We start from the raw sequence: 27,002 nt of genomic DNA, 5'->3' as shown, positions 1-27,002 counted from the left end.
TTATATATATATATATATATATATATATATATAATGTTCACTTATTTTCCCTCAAAAAATTACTTTTCTGTTTGATTTATTGAAGTCATGTATGTGATAAGCTGCTATCAGCCTGACACTGGCATATACAATGATTTTATTGCCCTTATTTAGAAAAAGATGTCCTGAAAGACATGCAGCCATTCTACTGAACTACTCACTTGCCTTAAAAGGCACTTTGATTCAATATTACTTCGTGTCGAACAGTCAGATTCTGGTTTTTTGACAACATTATCATGTGATATAATTTCTAGTATTTTTCAGTGATAGAATTTTTATCTTATCAAATTCTTCCTTATTGCTTATGTCTCTTTATTTAAAAAATGAAGTTATGAATTGAATGCCATAAGGAATTTAGCACTTTTGTGTGTGCCCATGCATGTGGGAACATGTATGTGTACTGTGTCTGTGTAATCATGCATGCCAGAGGTAAGAGTCAATGTTAGATGCCTTTCTTGATCTCTTGCTCAACCAAGTTCTCTTTTGGTTTATACATGGATATTGAGGAGCCAAACTAGGTTCCTCTTGCTTGCACAGCTGACACTAATTGAGTCTTGTCCCACCTCCAATATTTTCATTGTCCATGTTTTTAGGTCCACAGTGCAATGCCATTTGTTAACTTCAGGTACTTAATGTATGTGGCTCTGCTTGGCTCAGTAGTTTAGGCTGCAAGATGGGTTTTACTGAGGGACATCAGTGTCTTAACCTAGATCTGAAGAGAAGACTGTGAAATCAAAGTATTGGTTTGGGTGTACTTTCTAGATTGCCAGTGGGTTCTAGAAGTGAAAACAATGCACCCTATTGCTGAATATTATGAGATAAATGTCAGTAGAAAGTTGGAAGATAAAAGGGCATAGGACAGTGGTTCTCAACTTGTGGTCATGACCCTTTTTGGGGTTAAATGACTCTTTCACATAAGATGCCTAAGACCATCAGAAAACACAGATATTTACATTTTGATTCATCACATTGGTGAACTTACAGTTATTAAGAATCAACAAAAATTATTTTATAGTTGGAGGAACAGCAACATAGAGAAATGTATAATAGAGTCACAGAATTAGGAAAGTTGAGAACCACTGAGTTAGGGGATTCATATAAAAATACTCAGGAAAATATATTTATCTAAATTTGCAGCACAGTAATTTGTCTAGTATTATGTCTTTGCTTATCAATGGGTATTTATATTAAAATATGAATTAGTATTATGAGTGCATGAAACCTGACAGGCTTTCTAGTAGATAAAAAGATCTGCTCTCTCTTTCATTCAGAAATAAATGATCAAAGTCATAAAATGTTTATAGGAAATAGCTATATATGTTAACTTTTAGCAGTTTAAAAGTTTGCTCCCAACTCAGTTCTCAATACCCACAAACTCTCTTATTTAAAGAATACAGAATAGACAAGGCTTTTTAAATAACAACAATCTACAAAAGATAGTTTCAGTCCATAGTAAAACTCATGTTATTCAATGGTGCTGTGATTTGCATTTCATATTTATGTATTTAGGAATACATAAATGTTTACATGTATGTATACTTGCATATACCAAAAGTTTATGAAAAAGAAAACAGGAGTGGTTACATGGAAAGGTTTGTAGAGAGGAAAAGGAGGGGTAAGTGATATAATTAAATTATAATCACAAAAATAAAAGAAACTTTTTTTTTAAGAGAGAAGAAATATCTACATACAGGCTTTGGTCTGGGTTTTGCTATGGTTTTTTTCTAGCAATCTGGTTTTAGAGGTGTTAATCCACTTCTTTCAAGATTTAGAAGGTTATCTGCTATTTTACCTTTACATAATATATGCAATTTTACTAAGGTTTATTGGCAAGAGACAGGATGACTTTCCAGTATCTATTTAAGTGTCTTTCCAGTGTGAGCCTCACTAAAGAGATAACCAAGAACAACAGGCAATGGCAGTAATATCACTTGACCATTCTCATTTTTCTTTTTCCAGTGCAAATGCTGGCCTGGATTCCAACTGAAGGACGATGGTAAAACATGTGTAGACATTGATGAATGTTCTTCAGGTTTCCCCTGTAGTCAGCAATGCATCAATACATATGGAACCTACAAGTGCCGCTGTGCAGAAGGCTATGAAACACAGCCTGATAACCAAAATGGCTGCAGGTCACTCTCAGGTAGTGAAATGAATTTACCCGTGTTCCAAGCTTAGTGATAAGAATGGTTGTTGAATGTTATAGTAATTTTTTTTGAAATAAAATCCTTGTTCCTGTATCTGAAAAGTCAAAATTCTACCTTCAGGATTGGAATCTGTTACTGTGACTTTGTAGACTGGACATATTCTCTGCTCTTGAAAGGAAGACTGGATTATTGTCTTGTAAAGTATGAAGAGCTTTTGTGATACTGAGAGTTGGAGTGCATGTATATGATATTACTGCCCCCACAATGGGTTCTCTGTGCCACACATTACTATCACATGTTTGCCACCACTTTGAGACAGTATTGTAATATTATTGTGATAATTTTTCTTATATCGCTTGCAGTTATACATACCACAGAAAACCCATAGGCCAGTAATGATGATGATAATAATAAATCCTTCTATATACCATTATATCAATAATTTAGCTATTTGAGATATTTTAAATTTCTGTTTAGTCTAAACATTCTTTTTTTAACGACCTATACTTTTAAGTTAGGGGAGAAATCAAACATCAAAATAAAACAAAATAATATATAATTGTTAAAGTGGGCAAGTGGCATGGAAGACAAACTATATCTCCTTTAATTTTTAAGTATCATGAAAACTCAACAATATTGACTTCATTTAAATATTTATTCAAGTATGTGTATATATAAAACTTTTGAACTGTTTCTTAAGAATTTATTTTACTTGTAAGTAAAAACTATAGAGTACCAATTAAAGGTTAAAAATAAGTCTCAGAACATACTGAACACTTTGTTCTATATCTTTGTCATACATTTTGTAGCTCTTAGAATTTGTAAAATAGTAAGGCATGTCAGCTAAGCATTTGTGAGAGAATTATCAGTGTAAAAGATTAAAAATAAGCCTAATTAAAAGTGGCAGAATTTATTTAAAAAAATCTCAATATAGGGAACTTAGAAATGGTTAATTATCATGAAAGAATTTCTAATTATCTGAATGTTTGACTCTACTATGGCTTCTAACAGCTATACATTATATTTTTTTTGAAATGCTTCCCAAATAGATATAGTATTAGATATTGTCTCATACCAAATCCATTATTAAATGTCTAGAGAACTGAGGGTAAAATACATTTTGTATTACTTATATTCCCCGTATTTCATGCATGTTTGTGCTTGACTTCCCTAAAGTCCTGAGGACTTTTGCTGTTATTATGCAGAAAAGTACTATATAGTTATTCACACTGCTACAAACTAAATGAATGGAAGCCTGGAAAGGAAGCCATAAGTGTCCAATATCTAATACAATCTTCCACTTGCTTTTAGATGAAGAACCCTTCTTAATTCTTGCCGACCAACATGAAATTAGAAAAATTAGCACAGATGGCTCCAACTACACACTTCTAAAGCAGGTATGCTAACTCCAGGATAGTGAGACAGTGAGTGTTGGTCCAGGTGTATCAGTAAAGTTAGGCACATAGAGCACCTAATACAATGTATAGAGCTTAACTATCCATGTATGTACAAAAAACGATCACAGTGCTTTGACTATGAGTAGCAAAGTGTCACAGGTTGTTTTATGATGCTGCATGGAAGAAAAGGGAGACTTTAAAGATAGTATATGTTGAGAATTGTCTTAGGAATGCTATGTTAGAAGTATATGGCATACTAAAAGTGGTACATTGTTCTTTTAATTTATTTAATATCCTGTCTTATTTAGTAGGTATACTGTCAATTTCCTGATGTTGTCTCTTGAAAATTAATGGGATTTTTTTCTATTAATTTAAATGATCTGATCTTTATACTGTGCTATGTCAGTTTATGGACCAGTTATTAAATATCCAGTTTATAAACTCAAATGAGCCACAGAATTGAATGTATAGCCACCATTTTAGTGACAATACCTTGCTTTATTTTCCAAAGTCCTGTATCTCAAGACACACAAACATGATGCTCTTTATTGTCTTTCATATCTAATATGTCAGTAGATTGTTTTTGATAGAATGAGTTTTTCTCCACGAAACATTAAAACTATAAAACATAACAGAACCACTTCAATATAGTCCTGACTCCTGTTGGTATTTGCATTGTTGTCAAACAGGAACACATGAATGAAAATGTACTTCAAATGCTTTCTAGAGAAAGTCAAATATTTAGAAATGAAGAAGACAGAGTTACTCAAAGTTCACAACCAACCTATGTCTCTGTGGAAAATACTTATTAATGGTGACTACTCAGTGATGAAGCAGGCCAGAAAGATTAAAGAAAAGCTTTGCGTTTGGTCTGGCCTAGCATTTCATCTTAAAATTATGAAATTTTAGGTATTCCTGGAGGCAGAATCATTTTTCTCTCTTTGGGTATAATATCTAAAAATAAAAAAAGTGATAAATTTTTTTCTTAATAATTTGTCTCTACCAAAATAAATGAAAATACATTATTTTAAAATTAATTTTTGCATTGTTGTATTCCTATCTAGCAATGTTGCTTTTTCTAGTGTTTTGAATTTTACTATTTTAATTGTAGCCAGTATAAATCTTAGATTATTGTGCTGCATAAAATTATAATTAAAGGTAGAATTTTCTTAGTATATATACTGTAAAATATGATTGTCTTAGTCAAGCTATAGTTTAAATTCATATATCATATTTAGAAAATGTACTTTAATAGCATGTTATAATAGAAATTAGTCTAGTATCTTTTTAATATAAAACTCAATTCTAACAGTGTATTTAATCCAGAAAAAATTGTATAAAGAAACAACATAAAATTTTCCAAATTAATCATCTTGAACAAATGGGCACAAATCTTTAGCCACAGAAATAAGAAAGGCAAATAGGACTTTGATGAAACTAATTTTCAGCTCAGAAGCCAAAAGGATGAATTAGTTTGGGTACATCCTTGGCTGCTGTGTTTTTACATCTGATTCTTCAGAGAGAACAGTACTATATTGTGTGGGCATTAAGGTGCAACTGCAGATAAATGTCCACTCTTGGCTGGATCGGAAATATTTTAATTCCTCTGTTCTAGCAGCTTTGATTTATTATACTAGCCTTGCCAAATTTGTATTTGAATTACCATTATATAAATGAATTACTGTTAAGAAAGTAGAAGACAATGACTAAAAATTACAAATAATTCTTTGCTAAAGTTATAAACAAATTTATATTCTCCTTACAAAAGTTCTCTATTCAACCTTCGGAATTGTCAAACCACCACAGAATCCCTATCCATATACATTATTCCTCTAAAGAGAAAATTATTTGAATAAAATGAAGTTTCATATTACTGACATGAATTTATTTATTTATTTATTTATTTATCCTTCAATAATTTAGTATTTTTCATTCACTTTACATCCTGACTGCAGACACCCTCTCTGTTCTCATTGTGGCCTTCCCTTTACAAATCCTTCACCTTCTCTGGGGAGAAAGGGAAGCCCCACTTGCATACCAACCCTGGGACATCTAGTCCCAGCAAATCTAGGCACATCCTGCTGAGGCCCAACCACTCAACTCAGGTAGTGGAGAGTATCAAATGCTAGGCAACAAAGTCAGAGACAGTTCCTGGTCTACTAGTTAGAGGACCTGCATGAAGAACATGGTACCCATCTGCTACTAAAGTATAGGAGGCCTAGGTCCAGCACTTTCATGTTCTTTTGTTGGTGATCCAGTCTCCGTGTGCTCCAAGGAACCCAGATTAGTTAACTTTGTAGATCTTCTTGTAGTATATTTGACCTCTCTCCAGCTTCCTAATTCTATGCCCTATATCCTCCACTGTCTCACATTATTCCCCTGATGTTTAGCTGTGGGTCTCAGTATCTGTTTCCAGCCTCAGCTGCATGAAGCCACTCTAGAGACAGTTATGTAATGCTCTTGTTTGCAACCACAGGAGACTATAATTTTCAGTGTTAGGCATTGTCTCTCTCACATGGGAAGGGTCCCAATTTGGAGAAGTCACTTGTTGGCTGTTCCCACAGTCTCTACACCATTTTTATCCCTGTGCATCTTGTAGATAGAATCATCTTTGGTTGAAGGTTTTGTAGGTTGGTTGATGCCCCTCTCACTCCACTGGATGTTCTTCTGGCTACTGGAGATGTCCACTTCAGTCTTTATGTAGCTTGCTGGTAGGAATCTCAGCTCGGGTTGCACCCAAAGAGTTCCCATATCCTCCCCATCCCAGGACTTCAGCTAGTCCTATAGACTCTCCACAACTGATTTCTTTTCTCATTCCTAGCTCTCTCCAGCACCCCCTCTCCCCATACCTTATCCCATCTTATTTCTCTGCCTCACCTCCTCTCCCACCCAGTTCATTCTCTTTTCCTCCTCTGAAAACTATTTTGTTTCCTCTTCTGAGAAAGATTCATGTATCCTCCCTTTATTCCCAATAATTTCTTTCGGTCTGTGCATTGTAACATTTTTGTCCTGTACTTCATCACTCATATTCCCTATAAATTATAGCTAAAGTCTACTTCTAAGTGTGTATATACCATACATGTCTGTCTGGGTCTAGGTTATCTCACTCAGGAGGATATTCTCACATTCCATCATTTGCTGCGAATTCCATGATATCTTTGTTTTTAATAGTTGAATAGTATTCCATTGTGTAAATATACCACATTTTCTTTATCTATTCTTCAGTCGAGGGATATATATGTTGTTTCTAGTTTCTGAGTAATACAAATAATGCTGTTATGGCCATAGTTGAAGAATGGCTACTGGGGTATCTTTTTGGCTGTATGCCCAGAAGTAATATTCCTGGGTCCTGGGTTAAAGCTATTTCCAATTTTCTGAGAAACCACCAAACTGATTTCTAAAGTGATTGTACTAGTTGGCACTCCCACCAGCAATGGAGAAGCGTTCTGCTTGTTCTACGTCTTTGCCACTATGTGCTGTCACTTGAGATTTTTGTTATCTTAGCCATTCTGAAGGATATAAAACAGAATCATAGAGTTGTTTTGATTTGCATTTCCCTTTAACAGAGGACATCGAACATTTCTTTAAGTAGTTCTTAGCCATTAAGATTTCTCTGTTCAGCTCCTTAAGTCATTCCCCTAACTCCTCCATTGGGGTTCCTGTGCTCAGTCCTATGGTTTGCTGCAAGCATCACATCTTTGTTGGTCAGGCTCTGGCAGAGCTTCTCAGGGGTCAGCTATACCAAGGTCCTGTCATCAAGCACTTCTTGGGATCAGCAATAGTGTCTGGGTGTGGTGGCTGTATGCAGGATAGATACCCAGGTGGTGCAGTCTCTGGATGATCTTTCCTTCAGTCTCTGCTCAACTCTTTGTCCCTGTATTTCCTTTAGACAGGAGCAATTTAGGGTTAAAATTTTTGACATGGGTGGTCGCCCTATTGCTCAATTGTAGGCCATGCCTAACCTCCTATATGGTCACTACAGGTTCTCTCTCCACTTTTTTGGGTATTTTAGTTAATGTCACCCCTGTTGGGTCCTGGGAGCTTCTTGCTTTCCTGTCATCTGGGACATTTGGGAACTATACCCAGTTCCCCATCTTCCATACCTTTGTTCAATTTCCTGACCCTCTGTGCATCTCCCTGTCTCCTCCCACACCTGATTCTACCCCCATTTCCCCTTCCCCTCTTCAGTTCCTCCCAAGTCCCTACCACCCTTTACCTTCCATGATTATCCCCCCACCAATAGGACTAAAGCATTCACACCCCATAAGAAGAACAACAAACCAGACCTCCCAGAGCTCCCAGGTACTACACCACCAAAAGAATACACATGGAAGAACCCATGGTTCCAGCTGCATATGTAGCAGAGGATGGCCTTATCTGACATCAATGGGAGGGGAGGCCTTTGGTCCTCTGAAGGCTTGATAATCCAGCATAGAAGAATGCTAGGGCAGTGAGGTGGGAATAGGTGGATGGGTAAAGAGCGCCCTCATAGAAGCAGAGGTGGAGGGATGGCATAGAGGGTTTGTGGAGGGGGAACTGGGAAGGGGATAACATTTGAAATGTAAATAAATAAAACAACAAATTAAAAAAAAACAGATTTCTTCATTGAAAATTCTCTGTTCACATCTGTACCCTATTTTTCAATTGGGTTAATTGGTTTGCTGATATCTAATTTTTTTATTTCTTTATATATTTTGAATATTAGTCTTGTATCAGATGTAGGGTTGGTGAAGATTTTTTCCAATTTCTGTAGGCTGCTGTTTTATCCTATTGATAGTATCCTTACCCTTGTAAAATCTGGTCAGTTTTATGAGGTTTCATATATTAGTTGTTGGTTTTAATGACTGAGGTACAGGGATACTATTCAAGAATTTGCCTCCTGTGTAGTTCCCTAATTTCTGTTATAGTATTTTGTGTGCTTGGTTTTATGAGATGAATTTATTAAGTTGTCTAAGAAGTAGTCTGGAGAATATTCCAGTGTTATTTTAGAATTCTACTTTTCTGTAGTCATTTCAGATATGTACAGTGAATTTAATTTAGATTTTTTCTAGTTTTTAGCATCTGCTGAGATAATTAATGTTAGTTCCCAATTTTAGATTTTGTAATCATTCATGATTAGCATTGTCAGTAAGAATGGACTTACTGTCATTTCCTTGAGCTTAATGAAGACTTTGAATGGAGTCATTGTCACTTCATATTGCTTAGTTATATATAACATGTGAATTTTGTGGGGATAGGCCATCTATTGGGATAGTTCATCTATCTTAGCTGCTATGAGGCAATATGACCACAGCATCTCTTATAAAGGAAAACATTTAACTCAGACTGGCATACAATTGCAGAGGTTTAGCCCATTATCATCATGGCAAGAAGCATGCAGGCAGACATGCTTCTGGAGAAGGAGCTGAGAATTCTACATCTTGATCCACAGGCAGCAGAAAGAGACTACCTCACTAGGCATAGCATGAGCATAAGTGAGACCTCAAAACCTACCTCTCACACAGTGACATACTTCTTCCAAGATGGCCACACTCCCTTACAGCACCACTCCATATGGGCCAATTATTCAAATACATGAGTCTATGAAGGGGCATTTTTATTCAAACTGCCACACCATTATTTCCATAATGTGAAGAAAAAGTAAAAAGTTGTTGCTTATGTTAATCGTAATAGTGCATAAAAGTTGAACCTGTGACATTTATATTATTATTACTAGAACTTACATAGTATAAAAAGAGAAATTGAAAGAAAACCACCATTTCTTTCCATAATTTCCTGGATTGTTTCTATTCACAATCCATTTTAATTCTCAGGAATTCCTGGAAAGAAAGTATGAGCATGAACTATTTAACCTTGGTTTGACTCTTATAAAGGACAATATAAATTGAAGACCTCAAAATTGCTATTCAATTCTGAATGCTTAGAGTAGAAGTGGAAAGTGAAATTAGACTCTGTAATTATCATGTTTATTAATGCTGTTTCCCCAAAGCTAAGGCAAACAAGGAAGTTTCTCTCTTCCTGGAGGTCCAGACCTTAAACATAAGACCCATATAAACTGAGATGTATCAACCTTAGAGTTGGGTTTATGGAATCATTTCCAACAAATATTCTTATGCAAGTGATTTTTCCACTTTAAAAATGCATTAGGGACATGGTTGCAAAATGTCTAAAACACTATCATAAGGTGTGGGAAATGAAAGGGGAAAAGAGTGACTTATACTAGTCTGTAATGTGATATTTTCACTCTGATCTTTTCTGTGTAGGCAACAACAACCCCACTTATCCACAGCAGGAGACTTGAATGAAACCACAGGGAAGCCCAGCTCTGAACTGGGCAATTCCAAATGTTTCCACCTAGAGCTTGTATATCATGTACTAGCTTTGGAATATTTTTCAGATGACCAAAGCTGCTCAGTGAGATGCATGTAAGGATATAGCTGCCATTGTGTGGCCAGTCTGAGATAAAAAGCAAACTATTTCGCTTCATGTGATGACTCAACTATGGTGTTCCCATTTGTGAACATGGTGTTACATTTATATTAATGTAATTTATCTCATTTAGTTTTTTATTTAATTTTTAAGTAAAAACAAATTTTAGTATATTATACATACTTTGTTCTTATTAACATTCTTCCCCTACTCTTCTTCCATGTTTTGTCTTTTTGCTATTGCTCCATTTCTGGCTCAGTAGATCTTATACTTACAGTTATAATAAAAATAAATGGGGAGAGTTGCAGGATTTGAAAATAAAGCTGGAATCCTTGAAAGTGTACTTTGCTATGAGAGAATCAAATAGCCTAGACCACTATGATGATATGAAACAGAATAATAGAAGAGATAGTTACTATTTATAGTGTGATGGGGATCCTGAAAGAAAGAACGGGCTCTTCAATTTTGGAGAAGAAATGAACTTTCTTACTTATCTAGGTCATTGGTTATGTGCTTAGTGTTAATATTAGTTTTAGGACTTCCCACAAATTTTATGGTCTGACTACAGTAAATAAAAAAGTCATCTTCCCCATATTCTCACCAATAATTTTTGTGCTTCCTTTTAAAATATTTAGTATTTAATTTACATTTATTTTATGCAATATATTTTGATCATATTTTGTCCTCTCTCCAAATACTTGCAGATCTTCTACATCTCCCTAGAAGCCTAACCTCATGCTCTGTCTTTTTCTCTAAAAATAAACAACCAAATAAATAAACAAATAATAAAATGAAAGATTGGAGTAATCAAGCAACCAAAAAGTAAATAAATAAATAGGAAAATCAAAATAACCAAGAAAGTAACAAACATAAAACCCAACAAGACAGAAATTATCAAATCAGTCAAAAACTGGAGTCCACTTTGTGTTGGCCAACTATTCTCAGGCATGGGGCCTTTCCTGGAGCATTAATCAGTGAGTGATTAAATCCAGTGTCATGCCATTGGAGAAATCTCATATTTTCCTCTCCCATCAGTTGTCAGTTGCAAATAGCTCTTTGGCTAGGGTGGAATTTATATCTATTTCCTATTCTCAGTGATGAATTTTTTTCTGTTTTGCAGCTGTGAACTTCTTGATGTTATGTTTTCCCATATCAATTTCAATAGTTTGTTCTTATATGAAGATATTTGATCCAACTTCTATAGAGGAAGAACCCAGGCAGAGGAACAGAATTAATTTATTGCTATACCCTTCTCTTTTTAATTTTTTCACATTGTTAAATGCTTATTTTTTTAAAGATTATAAATATTGAAAAATTTTGTTTCTTATTAGGACATTATTTTCAAATGAATAATATATCTTTTAAATGTGTAGTATGAAGAAAATATACACATACTATGTTCTTAAAATATTTGTCACAAATGTTAGTGTAAATGCAATCTTTTATATTCAAAGAGAGATGGTGATTTCTCTGGGTGCTAAGCATTAGAAATGATCCTAACTGTTACTGAAAGTGTGCTCCTTCTTACTTTTAGGGATTAAACACTGTAATTGCTCTAGACTTCGATTATAGAGAAGAATTCATATACTGGATTGATTCTAGCAGACCCAATGGAAGTCGCATAAACAGAATGTGTCTAAATGGAAGTGACATCAAGGTAACTATATATAGGGAGAATTACTGAATACTTCATTGGTATTATTGAATAGGACATAAAATCTTACTTAATAGCAAATCATTATTTGTAGAGCATATTAGCTTGAATTCAAGCTAATACTTTCATTTTTTAAATTTTTCATTTTATACTTTCATTTTTTAAATTATTAAAATTTTAAATTATAAATATTTTATTTTTATGTTATATTTTTATTATTTCCTGCTATTTGAGAAGATTTGTAACTTTAACAAACAATGGATGTTTGATTGAAATTTTAGAACTGCTAAAATTTACTTTGTTGGAAATAGTTGAATGTACATGTGTACAATTATTAATGTTTGTATTACCTTATAATTAAATACATGTCACATTCTAAATATGAGCTACCAAGTAACACTTTAATGTTATGCTAAGTTTTAGATAAAAACATTACTTCAGTGTGTATGCTGCAAGATGTATTATATAGAAGTTGTTAGGGGCTTGAGAAATGGCTCAAACACTAAGAGTACTTGATACTCTTGAAAAGGGCCCAGTTTCTTTCTATTTTATCTTATTGGTTATATTATTTATTTACATTTCAAATGTTATTCCCCTTCCCCGATAAACCTCCTATTCTCTCCCCATTCCCTCTGCTTCTATGAGTGTGCTCCCTCACCCACTCACCCCCACCTGCCTCAGCGCCTTAGCATTCTCCTACACTGGGTCATCAAGCCTCCATAAAACCAAGGGGCTCCCCTCCCACTGATGCCAAATAAGGCAATCCTCAGCTGCCTAAGCATCTGGAGCCATGGGTTCCTCAATGTGGAAAAGGACTCAGTGTTAATTCCCAGCACCCATATAAGATGGCTCACAACTGTCTGTAACTCCTGTTCCAGGGTCCAAAAGCTCTCTTCTGGCTTCTGTGGGTACCAAGCATGCGGAGGTTGCATAATAGACACCTGCACATGCTGATATTTGTACATGTAAACAAACACACAATAAATAAATAATACTCTTTTTAAAGACTTGTGAATCATAGGACTATATGAGCAGGTTGCTTAGCAGGACAATTGATGTAGTTAAAAGAATGAGCAGATTTTGTTCTCTGATAAATCTTGAAAGTCTGCATCAAATCTATGAAACTCAATCATATATTTTCTTATAAGACATGTTTTAATAATGTCCACTTTTATATATTTTGAGGATGTTTTTTTAAAGTTACATCTCTATCACTGTTCAACTCCAATTCTATTGTTACCTTAAATTGTTCATTGATGTTCATTGAAACAGCAAGGTCAATTTTAAATTTTGGAATTTAGATGAAAACTGAAGCAAATATGTCTTGCAGTTAAAACACTAAGGGAGTATCATGGCAGCCTCAAATCCTGCTGCTTCCCTATGTCCTTAGCATTGGCTGCATAGACAATGGGTGACTCCAAAACTTCATATTGTTTTGCCTCTGGTTGTATAATGATCCTCTGTGATTCAAATTCTTTCCTTTCATAGTTGTAAAGTACTAAGAATTTAAATATTTATCATATATAACATTAATTACTTATACATCTTTAAAAAGTGTATCTTTATACCTAAATCCAAACACCTTAACAATTGCAGAAGCTAAACTCTTTTATTTCTACTTGGTTATGTTCAAACACAGTGCACAGTCAGTCTTAATTTTTAATTAAGACATGACAACATCTGATAAAAATTAATATTAATAAGGGGTTGTATGCACATGTGATAGAAATTTTTCCCAGGGTTTGAGAGGATAAGTAGATAAACACTAATGAAATGTGGTCACCAACTGTGCCACATCTACTTAGGATCTATTTATTTGCAATAATTTTATAAACATATATGTAACTTCTAGAAGACTAAATACACACTGGATAATTCTTTTAAATAAGTAATGTGTTGTGGTAAGTTGTTCTCTTCTTTATCTAAATTTAATTTCTCCAGTTTAAATGGAATTCTGTATCTCAATTAAAATCAAGAAACAATTGCTTGATTCTTATTGAAGTCATTTATATTGTTAACTTTCTAAATTCTTATTTTGCTAGGTAGTGCATAACACTGCTGTCCCCAATGCACTTGCTGTTGATTGGATTGGCAAAAACCTCTATTGGTCTGACACGGAGAAAAGGATAATTGAAGTATCCAAACTCAATGGCTTGTACCCTACTGTACTTGTTAGCAAAAGGCTGAAGTTTCCCAGGGACCTGTCTTTAGATCCACGAGCCGGGTTTGTAAAACTGTTAAAAATCCTAAATCTTTAGACTATTCTCATTGTGACAACTCTCTAGGTTATTGATATGAAAATTAAAGTAATATATGAATGTATAGGACTTTTTACAATTAAGCTCAGTAAGCATGGCCATATCAGGCAAAGCGATGAATTTAAAATCTATTTAAGATATCTGCTTTCTAAATATATGAAAATACTTTTCTAAAAAGTCAATGAAATGGACACAACAAAGAGACTCAACTGATGGTGATGCCTCAAACTGTGTGAAGGGAAGAAGAAGACCCTGAAAGTGCTCACTTGGACAAAGCTGCACACAGTATGAGCACTACTCTAAAAGCTGCACACAGTATGAGCACTACTCTAAAAGCTGCACACAGTATAGCACCACTCTAAAAGCTGCACACAGTATGAGCACTACTCTAAAAGCTGCACACAGTATAGCACTACTCTAAAAGCAGGAGCCATATTTGGTACCTTAAGATAGCAAATGAGATTGTATCATCAAGAGGAAAAGCAGAGTACCATGGGAAAAATTAGTTGTGGAGCATGAGAATGGGGAGCATATTGAAGATATTTTTGAGCAGCAGGCCACATCCATTAATGTGTCAAAGCTCTATGGTGAGGGCAAAATCTATACATTATGACTATTTTTATTTACTTCCAATTACATTGTTTTGGTAAGTATAGAATGCACAACTTTCAATTTTTACACTATAATGTAGCATAATTACATGCTCAAAACTACTTCTGTAGTTCAATCTACCTAACATGCAGATTAAAATAAGAAATTTAGAGACAACCAGTTGTATGAGAAGAGGACATCTTCTGAGAACCCAGCAGAAGTTTAGTGGAAATTCATTTTCCAAAGTGTGTTTTGATAATCAACTATAGTTGATACTTTAGCCGCCATTCAATTTTGGTTATTGCTAATACAGTCTATTTCTGTTTTATTCTGTCATGTTTGTAAGTGGGAAATGATTATGTCTTAATATACAGGATTATTTAACTTTAAACATCAATTCAGCTGAAGTATATGGAATCATAGAAGATTGCACTATATTGCTATTTCAAAGGGATTGTACACATTTCAACATTACTCTATGTAATAATATATTATATTTTAATTTTTCTTTAACATACCAACATAATGTTGAAAGGAATTTTAACCAAACCATTTATACATTAGTGTTCCTATGAGTGGTTTAGTAAACGTTTGTCAGATATTCTGAATTTAGCCTCTACTTTATTCATTCATAAGTTTGTAGATTATTTCATTGTTTTTCCATTTTGTCAAAAAACTTTGTATTTGACTCTCCATTTGTTGTACTGCTTATAAACGCAAACTGCTTCGACTTCTTTTACTAAGCCATTGAAAATCCTTTACTTCTAATGAAAGAAACAATATCAGTTTATATAAATGATATTTCAGAATTTCTTGTTTAAGAATCAAACACTGTTCATAGTCTAGTTAGTACAGCTGATCAGTCTCTGGGTTTTATTTCTCCCAAGATATAGTTATTATGCTATAAACTGAACACAGTGTTTAGTTGTCACCAACATAATCCCATCACTAAAATTGTCGGCTAAAATAGTTAAGGAGATATTATTGTGGATAATAATGATAAAGGACTCCTTTGATTTTTCATTTTTGGATAATACTTGGATTATAATACCTGTATACCATTTTATAAACAAAGAAATAAATAAAATGGTATTGTTTTATGAAACAAAGCCACCTATTCTAATACTTACAGTTCAATACTGCCATTTTCCTGGTTCTCCAGAAAGAGATAATAGGTAATCTGGATTTAGCAGTTGTAAGAAGGGCCTTAGACAGAGAATGCCTTTCCTTTATAAAATACTGTATGGTTCCAATTCAAAGATGCCACCGAAACCTATGAAGCTGTTCAATAGAAATATAATTAAGACCTTTTAACATTACATCATTACTGTGATAAGCAAGGGATTTAATCTGCCATTCTGAGTAGTATCCTGAAGGAAACCGGCCCGCAGTTTCACTTCATACGGTGGGTGATTCACGAACTGGGGAAGTCGAGATTCTGTGAAAATAAGTGGGTTAGGAGAGACAAGGAACGATGCCAAGTAGATGCTTATCAAGGAGTGATCTTTACTTAGTGAATCGGGATATTTATACCTGAGGCAAAACAGTCTTATGTCTTTTAGCATATAAGTGAGAACAGGGAACAAGCATATCAGTACATATCAGTCATGTAAATAAGCCCCTGCAAGCGAGGGCTCCAGGCAGGAAAGCGGATTAAAGTTTTAGTTCTTTTTGAATTCTGGGCTCCTGGTTCTGGCTTAATCCCTGGAGCTGACTCCAGACACCTGGTGAGCCAAACCTAGCTGCTGCCTCGGGAGTTCAATTGAGGGGTCCCAATGAGGTCAGCAGGAACAGTACAGTATCCTATTTTATGAAGAGGTGTGAATTCTTTCCTGTTGTTGGTGAGAGATAAGTCAAGAATTGTCCATGGGATCACTAAGCTGGTTAATGCAATGAAACATCAAAACTTTGAAAAGGGCATTTTGGGGTTGTTTTCTAAATTTGCTTCAGAGAAAAATGTGATTATTTTATGACTTTTATTATACTGAATATAAGAATATTCAATCTCAAACTAGTTAAGTGACTTTCTCAGAATCATTTAGTGTGTGCAATATTAAACTAGGGCTTTAATTCAATATCCAGGCTATAGTCCCACATTTTTCTACTGCATCATATTTGAAGTTTTATTATTAAAATGATCAAGGCTTGAGAATCCAGTAAACACCCAAACAAAGGGAGGAAAGCTGAAGACATACAAGTCCTGTATATTTCTATCAGAACTGTTAAATTTTCTTTAATAAAAGGAGTATTTTAAACATGAATTTGTAATATACTACCTAAATCATTGCAAGTATGCCTTGCTATTTTAAATACAGGACCTCAAACAATCTTTCTAAAACTTTTTCAAAGAACTATAACTTTAGCTCCATACTTTATGTCTAAAAACACACTTTTGTTCAGCTCTTTTCCAAATGATTTATTAACTAACTGCTGAAATAATAGCATGTATCATCCTGATGATTATATGAAAAAGATACATTCCATACTTAGAATCTATATCCATTATTGTGGATAAATGTGATGATAATAGAAATTAGTTTGTAATGATTATTCCATAGTTATATATTTTATCTTATGTCAGTCCTCCGAAGACACGGAAAATATAGGAAGAGACATACAAGGTAGGAAAATGGATGGCTTGTGCACCTACTGGGATGAGGATTTTCATATCTTGTGTTTATCCACTTGAATAATATCGTTGTTTTCCAAGGAGATCAGAAATATTTCCTATGTGAAATATTTTCTAGATGTCTCTAAGTGGATACCAAATAGTAAACATTTAAGAATATGGAGCTGCCTATTATTGTAAATGCCTTATCTTTCCACCTAGAAATTGAATATTTTTAGCTTAAAGATTATGGTGTCTGTTACACTCACTGTGGACCAGGGCAATAAATGGGTAATACACATTTTGGAGATACACAAAAGTATGGGGTCAGAGCAATAAAGACATATACCCATAATTCTGCAAAACAGATACATACTTGAAACTGGAAATGACCTACAGATTTCAAAGAAATCACTGATGAAGAAAGAATGATTGCTATGTGAAAATGACATGCCAAGATAAAAATTCAATTTCTAATTTTGTGTAGGAAGCTCACTATTTCATTAGATGTTGCAGTTACATAAAAACACTTCTAGTTATTTTGTTATTAGAAATAGTTGACTTCAGTATATTTCTCCTTAGGCATAATCCATAAGAAATGATCATGCATGATTATTTTTACAATTGAGATTTAGAAATACCATTAGGAGAAAGAAGCTTCTCTAACTGTTGTACAAATTTGAAAAAAACAAACCTGTGACACTTATAACTGAATTCATTTCAAACAACCATTTCTTCAAGAGTATAGAATCTGTTGTTACAACCAGATATTCTTTGGAATATTTATTCATAATATAATTATACAATCAATGCTGACACTAACAATTTTCTTATTTGATCTTAGATAAAGATTATTTATTATTTGGCACAATGTAGAACTATAAGCATTTTTACTGATGAATTTATTCCCATATTAATTATGACAAACATTTTTTACATAGGTAATTATACAGAGGTTCTATTGTAAAGGTAAAAAACCAATTTTGCTTATGGAAAAGTTACTGACAAATTTGAAAAATGCATGTACACTAAATATTTCTTATGTATCTAAAGGAAAAGGTGCTTTGCCTTCAAAATGTAACATAGATCATGTTAAGATCATTTATACTCAGTGAAATGATATCTTCTTTCAGTACAGTACAGATTTTCTTAGTATTGTTTGGTCTAATGAGCATTTCATTTTGTAAGTCAAGTGGTAAGTATAAAAGAAATCCAGCAACATAGTACACTTACGCAGGAAAAATCTGATATAACAAGTTAACTCACTAGGTTGATAGTAAAACAAGTGCATATTTATTCACATATGCTACATGTAAGATGTTGTATAATAATATTATTAAATACTCACTAACATGCTTACTTATATTCTAATTTTTTAAGTATTAATTTATAATGGTATAAAAATTGAGGTTACTATTGGTTTTCTCAATACTTGAAATTTTAGGCTCATAAAGATTAATTAAATCTAGGTTCACACAGTCATGGGAAGATTTGGAATTTGAATCAAAGCAACCTTTCTCTAGGGTATACTACCTTAAGACTCCACATACCACTTCTTTGAAAAGATGGTAGTCTACATCCTACTAGAGACTGGAGTCCTTATTCTAATTATAACATCTATCATGAAAGAATAGGGATATGTCATACACACATATGCACATATATATATGTATATATACATATATATATGTATATACATATACATATATATATGTATATATACATATATTCAATGTTAAATGAATATCCCAAGCAGTATAAATGGTTCATTTGAAAAACAAAAGTAAGGACAGTTTGCACTGAAGCCAGTCATGAAAGTCACAATTCAGAGATACACTAAGAATTAATTTGGAAACAGTGACACAAAAGGCAAATATTTTGTAATGTTTTACTCCAGCAGAGCAGTCAATGAAATAACTATTGATTTTGTTTCCTAGGAATTTGTACTGGATTGATTGCTGTGAGTATCCTCACATTGGCCGTGTCGGAATGGATGGAACAAATCAGAGTGTTGTCATAGAAACCAAGATTTCTCGACCTATGGCACTAACAATAGATTATGTCAACCATAGACTCTACTGGGCTGATGAAAATCACATTGAATTTAGCAACATGGATGGATCTCATAGACACAAAGGTTGGTCTAACAGTATAAACAAGTCAGTATTTTCAAGTGCAAAAAATACTAATTTAAATATTTTTTCATCAAACATATTCCTTAATTTAAGGTTAAGATCTATTTTGAAAGTGTCAGTTTGCTTCAATTATAGGTTGCTAAATAAACTAATGGGTAATGAATATTTAAATTAATATTTACATGTTTCTAACTGAATTGCTATAGAAAGATAACTTGATTAGGAATATGAGGGTTTTTTTATTGCAGTCATGTCAATTTTAGTCTACTTTAAAAGTTGAAAATAAGTACTTTTTATCAGCAGTAAAATAAGACATCAAGGTCAAGTTAGCACATGATTAAGTGTACAGTTATATATTATAGCAGCGAAATTTACAGCTTTAACATAACATAATAACATTCAAGAAATTGTGTATATATATATGAAATAATATATATATCAAACAAAATTCAATACATTGTTGTTTTTACTTTCTATAATTCATTAGTTTCAAAATTATATGAAATAGTTAAAGGAATTTGATATAAGGGTAAATATGAGCAGGAAAATGAACATTAAGTAAAACTAGAGGAAGATGAAAGAATTAAAAAGTAGACATTTGATAGGTCAAGCCTCCAAAAAGAAGAGAAATATGGACAACCATGATTCAGATGGAGCAAACTATAAAAGACTGAGGTGCATTCTCAAAAATTGGAAATGCCAGTAAGCATTTTTCCATTGGGTAAAGAAACTGAAATTTTCTTGAATTAACATCACTTTGGGCAGTCCCTTGGTGCAATCTAATAGAGTGTGATTTTTCTCTGTCCTTTAAGCTTAGGACAGAACCCAAGAACAAAAGAAAGACAGATAAAGGAAAAGAGGGAAGATGCTTTTACTTGTCAGGTGAGACCCTGAAAATGTATGCTAACATGAAGGCCTCAGAAGTCTGGAACCACGTGAATCCAAAGAAAAGACAAAAATGTCCCAAAGCCTTAGCATCACAAATTTGCCTAATGCCCTCTATGCTGATGCTTAAACAGTTTCAACCTCCTAACAAGTACTGTTGAGAAGAAGTTGTTGAATTTGCTCCTATAACAGAATACCATGATTCGGTGTGTTTCAGTATATACAGTTAAATGTTGACAGTACGACTATGAACACTAAGAAACCCCACCAGGGTGCAATTAGAGTAGACAATCACTCAATATATAATTTGAAATGTTGTTCACAACAAAACAAATCACAAATATACTTAACTTTTAAAAGTTCTCTCTATGAAAGAGATCTAAAAATGAATGTTCTTATAGTCAAAGCATGAGAAGATACAAAGTTTTATCTGGGCCTATGAATGCTGAGTCTACTTTATTTTCATTTTGTATTGGTTATTGTATTTATTTACATTTCAAATGTTATTTCCCTTCCTAGTTTTCCTTCCACATACCCCCATCACTTCTCCCTCCCCCTGCCTCTATGAGAGTGTCCCCTAACCCTACATTTTAAATCCACAATATTATTTTGTAAGTATATAGATCTGTTCTAAAATTTAATATATAGAAAATCACACAGGCTCTGCCAGAGCCTGACAAATACAGAGGCAGATGCTCGAAGCCAACCATTGCACTGGGCCCCCAATGGAAAAGTTAGAAGAAGGACTGAAGGAGCTGAAGGAGTTTGCAAACTCATAGGAAGAACAACAATATCAACCAACCAGACCCCGCATAACTCTCAGGAACTAAATACTAACCAAAGAAAACATATGGAGGGACCCATGGCTCCAAGCTCATATGCAGCAGAGGATTGCTTTGTCTGGCATCAATGGGAGAAGAGGTCCTTGGTCCTGTGAAGGCTAGATGTCCCAGTGTAGGAGAAAGCCAGGGTGGGGAGGTGGGAGTGGGTGGGTGGGTGGGGAAACAACCTCATAGAAGAGGGAGTAAGGATGGGATAAGGGAGTTTGGAAGCAGGGGAATGACCGAGAAAGAGGATAATATTTGAAATGTAAATAAGGAAAATATCCAATAAAAAGGAAAAAGAAAGAAAAAGAAAACCACACAGAAGTATTCATTTTATTGGTATATATTGAAAATATATTGTGCTGGGCAGTGGTAGCACACGCCTTTAATCCCAGCACGTGGAAGGCAGAGGCAGGCAGATTTCTGAATTCGAGGCCAGCCTGGTATACAGAGTGAGTTCCAGGATAGCCAGGGCTATGCAGAGAAACCCTGTCTCAAAGAACCAAAAAGAAAAGAAAAAAAAAAAGAAAAGAAAAAAGAAAAAAAATATTGCAGTATAAAATGTTTACTTGCTTTTAATCTGAACTGTGGACATTTGAATATTAAATATTTATAGGTAAAATACTAGATCTATTAGAAAATATTGACTACATTCTCTGTATGTATGTATATATATATATATATATTTGACTAATCCTCTGACAGTTTTAATATGAAATAAAATGAATATTAACATTGTATCTTGTTGCACTCATGAGACTGATGATGACTGTGGGTGAAGATACAATAAAGCAGAATAATATGGCATAAAAATATTTAAAAATAAAATATTTGACTGAAACATTAGTTTATCATGGCGTTACTAAATTTAAAAGTGATTTTAAAAAAATAGCTAGATGCTCAAATAGGGAGAATATTGAAGAAAAAAATGTGTTGCTCAATCAATATTTTCTGGTAAGGATCTTTCAGAATGACTACTGAGGCATTTATTGAGTGACTTACCGCCAGTATCATGTACAGTATCAGTATCATAATTACCTGGTACATCTTAATGAGGTGCTGACTGTAGTGAGCTTTAGTCATGCCAGCTTTACAGTCAGTGGGAGGAAGGATTCATGTGCTACATTGGTAAAGATGATTTTGATTGCTCTAGGCACTGGAAGGGTATGCATATTTGATGCATAAAATACTTCTTTATACTTCTTTATTATTTTGAGTGATGTTTCTCTCTAGCCACCTTTCCTCTTACACTGATAATCACTGTCAGTCTCAATTTTTTATGTTGTTAAAATAGAAGCCAATGTCATCAGGAGAGGCATGTTAATCCAAAAGAGAAATGTTTTAGATGGGTAACCAACATTTTACAACCACATTCTTTCGTACAACCAACTTTTAAAAATGAGGGATCTTAATCCTTATACTAAGCTTTACACTTTAAAACAGGCCTGTTCCTCCAGGTTCACTCAATTTTAACCATAAAATAATTCGGGAAGTGAAGCATACTTTATTGTATATGTCGATTTATGATTGAGATAGAGTTTCAAGTTGAGTTTGGATTCAGATTTGCTAGGTAGCTGAGGGTGGCCTTGAACTTTAAATGTTAATGTATCTATCTGCAGATTACAGACATAGGCCACCAGTCGGGGTTTGTATGGTCCTGGGGCTTTGAGCCAAGGGTTTCATGAATATTAAACAACCCCTCTATCAATTGCAATGCATTCCCCACAAAATACATATTTTTGGTTCACAATCCTCTGTGTTGTTTTTTTTTCCTTTGCTTTGTACATGATACAAAATACTACAGAATACATCCAAGGCACACACATGCCCATCTGTGTCCACCTGACTTTTTTCTCCCTATTACATTTATTAACAAACCCAATATCCCTTGGATTCTGATATTTCATAAGAGCTTACAATATATTAATCAAAATGCTGGCCTAGAAATAGTAAAATTTAATAATTTGCTTATCTCTGTGATCTACACACACACACATACACAAACACACTTACACTGACCTAAGTATATATTACAGTTTGTTTATAATATTATTTTTTAAAAAGTGTAAAATATTAATAATATAGTAAAATGTTAAAATGAACTTGAATTATTTTATAAATTTCTTTTAAATTCCATATTCATTGATTCATAGACATTTTTTTCAGATTCCTTCTAAGTCATCCATTCACTCATTCCACAATCAGTCACTGACTTTTTGTAAGATGCATTATTCAAAACTTTGCAATTACAAAGATGAAGTAGTCCCTTTCTTCAAGTCAAAGTTCAATGGGAAAAAAACTGTGTTGCAGATAAAGGTCTGAATGTAGAATTGGAAACAAGTTTAGTGACAGCTTTGCAGTGTAGACATCTGTTGGTTCTGAGAGGCTCCAGTGGCCTTCCCAAGTGAGGAAGTATGGAGCGTTCTTTGTTCAGGGGGGATGGCAATGTGCAGAGTACAGTGGCAACTTGAAACAGAGCAGCTGTTATATGATTTGTCGATGGCTGAACAGGATAGAAAAAGTAGATGATGACTCAGATGAACAAAAACAAATTGATGTTGTGTTTTGACAAGCCTCATATACTTTGTGATTTGGTAGACATCCTTTAGGTCGTAGGGAGCCATTCGTGGTGTTTAGTTTATAGAATGCTGTTATTAGTTTTGACAGCAGCATGGAAAATGAATGACCCTGGAAGGGCAACCAATTTAGACACTGTTAAAATACTTCAGGAGAAAATGCTTGAAGTGATTGTAGCTAGGTGAATAGGGATATAGTGTCATATTCAATACTAACTCATCAGCTAAATAGGATACATTAGCAAACTTAACAGTAGAAAGATTAAAGATGTACATATTAGGTCCACCTTTTATATCAGGATACAAAGTGACAGGAGAAAGTAGCCCCTCTGTATTCTTTTTTTATTTATTCACTTTACATTCTGCTCACTGAACCCCTCCTGGTCATCCATTCCCATAACCCTTCCCCCATATCCCCTCCACTTCTTCTCTGAGAGGGGACCCCCTGGCATCCCACAACCTGGCACATATTACATATTACATTGTATTTGATAGCCTTAAATAAATTTACTTTTATTTGGCTTTGATTGATCGTGTTCTAAACTAAGCACCCATGCACAGTATCCATCTCTTATAAATATATTTATTCATTTAAGTCCTAGAATGTTCAAGACTGTAGATGCTTCAATATTCACCCCATCAGTGCCGTGAAATCCATTTAACATCAATGAAGTTACTTCAGAGACTAAATAATTAACACAAAGTCAAATAGTTCATAAGTAAGAGATTCAGTTGTAACGACAATCTGCCAAGTTTCAAAGCTTAAGTATTTTCTCTCTTCTACAGACTGCATATTTAAAAATAATGAAAAATGATGCCTGCTTATAATACCCCATAATATCAAGGTCTATAATGTACATATATGCACAAATAGATAAAAGGGTATCTACTTGAGTTCTTTAGAGCCCATTTAAATGGTATATTTTAGTGTATTTAATAAATGAGCAAACATAGTAAATCTGTAATATAAACAGCATCACTATACTCAAGTATATAGATCACCAAATCCTGGTTTTTTGTTTTTGTTTTTGTTTTTGTCTTTGTTTTTGTTTTGCTTCTTTAGTGGAGAGAAAATAAAGCAATGTAACTTAAAATAGAAACTACTGCCTTAGTTCACTGGTTCTCAATCTGTGGGTCACAACCCCTTTCAAGCAAACCTTTTTGAAAGACTTCTTCACAGGGATCACATATCAGATACCCAGCATATCTGATATTTACATTATAATTCATAACTAAAAATAGCCAAATTAAAGTTACAAAGTAGCAACAAAGTAAGTTTTTGGTTGGGGGTTACCACAACATGAAAGTCTGTATTAAAGGGTTACAGCATCAGAAATGTTGAAAACAACTGCCTTAGTTTCTCTCAGCTTCTGAAACAAATTCTTCTTTATGTTGCATTGTATAAACAATACTAACCTGTTACTCCAAGTATATAAGCTGGGAAACTCAAGATTCAGATGGTGGAATTTGTCACTTCAAGAATTCCCTGCATCATAGAAGCGCCCATATGTACCTCACATGAAAAATTGAGGAAACGCTCCAAGGGTCCTTTTATTGGAACACTAATCTCATTCAGTAGCAGAGTATCACTAGATAGATAGATAGATAGATAGATAGATAGATAGATGGATGGATGGATGGATGGATGGATGGATGGATGGATGGATGGATAGATGGATGGATAGAGAGAGAGAAGAGAGAGAGGTAAAACCAACTCATTCCCAAAGGCTAGTAAATAATACTGTTATATACTTTGATATTTCCAAACTATCTCCGGAGGCTGCAGAAACTTGTAAATCTTAAATACCCGAAAATCCCATTGAGAACAAAAGGCTATTCTATTTTATCAAAGGACATAAATTCAGATTTAGATCCCATTTTTTATTAACTGTTTCCTTTAACTCATGATATATTAGGAAAATGGTATCTTGCCAAAGAAAATGCCAAACACGAGAAGGTACTTTTGATCTTGAGATTTTATTTATTTATTGTAGTAGCTAAACTTTTGGGCTGATTTCTAAGTGCATGTGCAGATAAGATGGATATGCACTTGTTGGAAGTTATAGTAATTTACCTTTTTCTGTCAAGATCAAGTGTCAGATAGAATTAAAAACTATAATCATTAGTGAATTGTCTTTTATGTAGTGGATAAACTACATAATTCTATGCAATTATGTTGACTCTTTCTGTTCTTTTAAAGGACAATGTTATATCCTGAAGATGTCTATTATACAAATGTCAGTATTCAACCTTGAGGTTTAGTCACATTCTACATCCTATGGTTGTTTCATCTCTCTGAGAGTCTGATTTATGTTTTAAAGGGGCTGTTCTCTGAGGCTTTTTAAATATCCAAATCAGATCCCATAAATACTGATTTCATGATAGCATGCTACTGAGGAAGTAGCATAATATATATTAAAAGAAATATGGAAAGTTTAAGCATTACTTTTATTTGAATTGTTGATTACTTAAAACATCATTCTCTCAAATATGTAGAGAAAGGTAAGCTAGGGAAGAGGAGGTGTGATTCAGAGGTTGTTGCCACAGGCTGCGAGGCTCTGATTCATTGCTTAGGATTTCAGTATGTTTCTTATTTTTTTTTAATTTAGCTGACGTTAAACCAAATGTATTTGTTTTTAATTAATTTATTTATATTCTGTATGTCTAGTAAATATGTGTGCACTCATGAGTGAAGGATGGAAATGTGTGTTTGTGTGTGTGTGTGTGTGTGTGTGTGTGTGTGTGTGTAGGCAATTCTTCTGCTATTGGGTATGACCAGTGATTCTGCTAGATCCTCACTCCATTTATAGGCTTCTAAAATCAGAATGATACTTGGCTTTGCCTGCTTGTGGAGACCAAAATGAGGGCCTTATGCTTGTGAAGCAAACATCACTAACCACTGAACCACCCCATGTAGCCTGGATAAGGGCTTTTTGCATGTACTTGGTTTTCATTTTCATAGTTTTTATTGTTGGTATTGTGTCTGTTTTAAAACAATTATCTCCTTACTTCAGCTTTCCCCTGGGACAAATAAGAGCACATTCAGAAATGCTTGTGTATTGCATTTCTTTTCTGTTTTTATTTCAGAAGCATGTTCACAATTTTGCTACTGGAGATCTAAATCAGATACCTGATTATGGGAATTCTGGCAGATGGATGTGACCATTAACCTCAGAAATCAAATGTAAAGAGCAAAGATGAAGGGCAGCATGTGAATTTATTATTCATTTTGCCATGATTTATCAGCACTGCTTTCTATGAAATTGACATTGACTCTGAGGGCCCTTAGAGAAATGGGCAAAAGTGTGCATATTTAATCAGTATTGGCCAAACTATGTTCTATAGATCATTTTTTTTCAGTTCTGGCCCCACAGAATCTTACTGGTGCCGGAGTATTTCCCCTGTAATGAGGTGTGCAGGCAATGCTCAACATTTTGCCAAGAATGTTTCAGTATTTGA

The 27,002-nt window shown here is 34.0% G+C and overlaps 1 protein-coding gene and 1 pseudogene across 7 annotated transcripts in view; one reads left to right on the top strand and one right to left on the bottom strand.

The window, feature by feature from the left end:
• LOC116090126 overlaps positions 1-27,002 on the bottom strand; it is a 1,191,078-nt pseudogene that overhangs the window by 354,081 nt on the left and 809,995 nt on the right.
• The window catches only part of Lrp1b (LDL receptor related protein 1B), a 1,939,581-nt gene that overhangs the window by 1,675,277 nt on the left and 237,302 nt on the right, over positions 1-27,002 (top strand). For all 7 annotated transcript variants that reach the window (XM_031370139.1, XM_031370141.1, XM_031370138.1 and 4 more), the window contains 5 exons: positions 1,999-2,182; positions 3,498-3,583; positions 11,547-11,669; positions 13,709-13,890; positions 19,061-19,260. In XM_031370139.1, coding sequence (XP_031225999.1) covers positions 1,999-2,182; positions 3,498-3,583; positions 11,547-11,669; positions 13,709-13,890; positions 19,061-19,260 — 775 coding nt within the window. The remainder of the gene's footprint in view (positions 1-1,998; positions 2,183-3,497; positions 3,584-11,546; positions 11,670-13,708; positions 13,891-19,060; positions 19,261-27,002) is intronic.

Source organism: Mastomys coucha, unplaced genomic scaffold (genome assembly GCF_008632895.1).
Source record: "Mastomys coucha isolate ucsf_1 unplaced genomic scaffold, UCSF_Mcou_1 pScaffold15, whole genome shotgun sequence".
Taxonomy (NCBI): Eukaryota; Metazoa; Chordata; class Mammalia; order Rodentia; family Muridae; genus Mastomys; species Mastomys coucha.
Note: the sequence above shows the minus strand (reverse complement) of the source record. Positions and strands in the feature narration are given on the sequence as shown.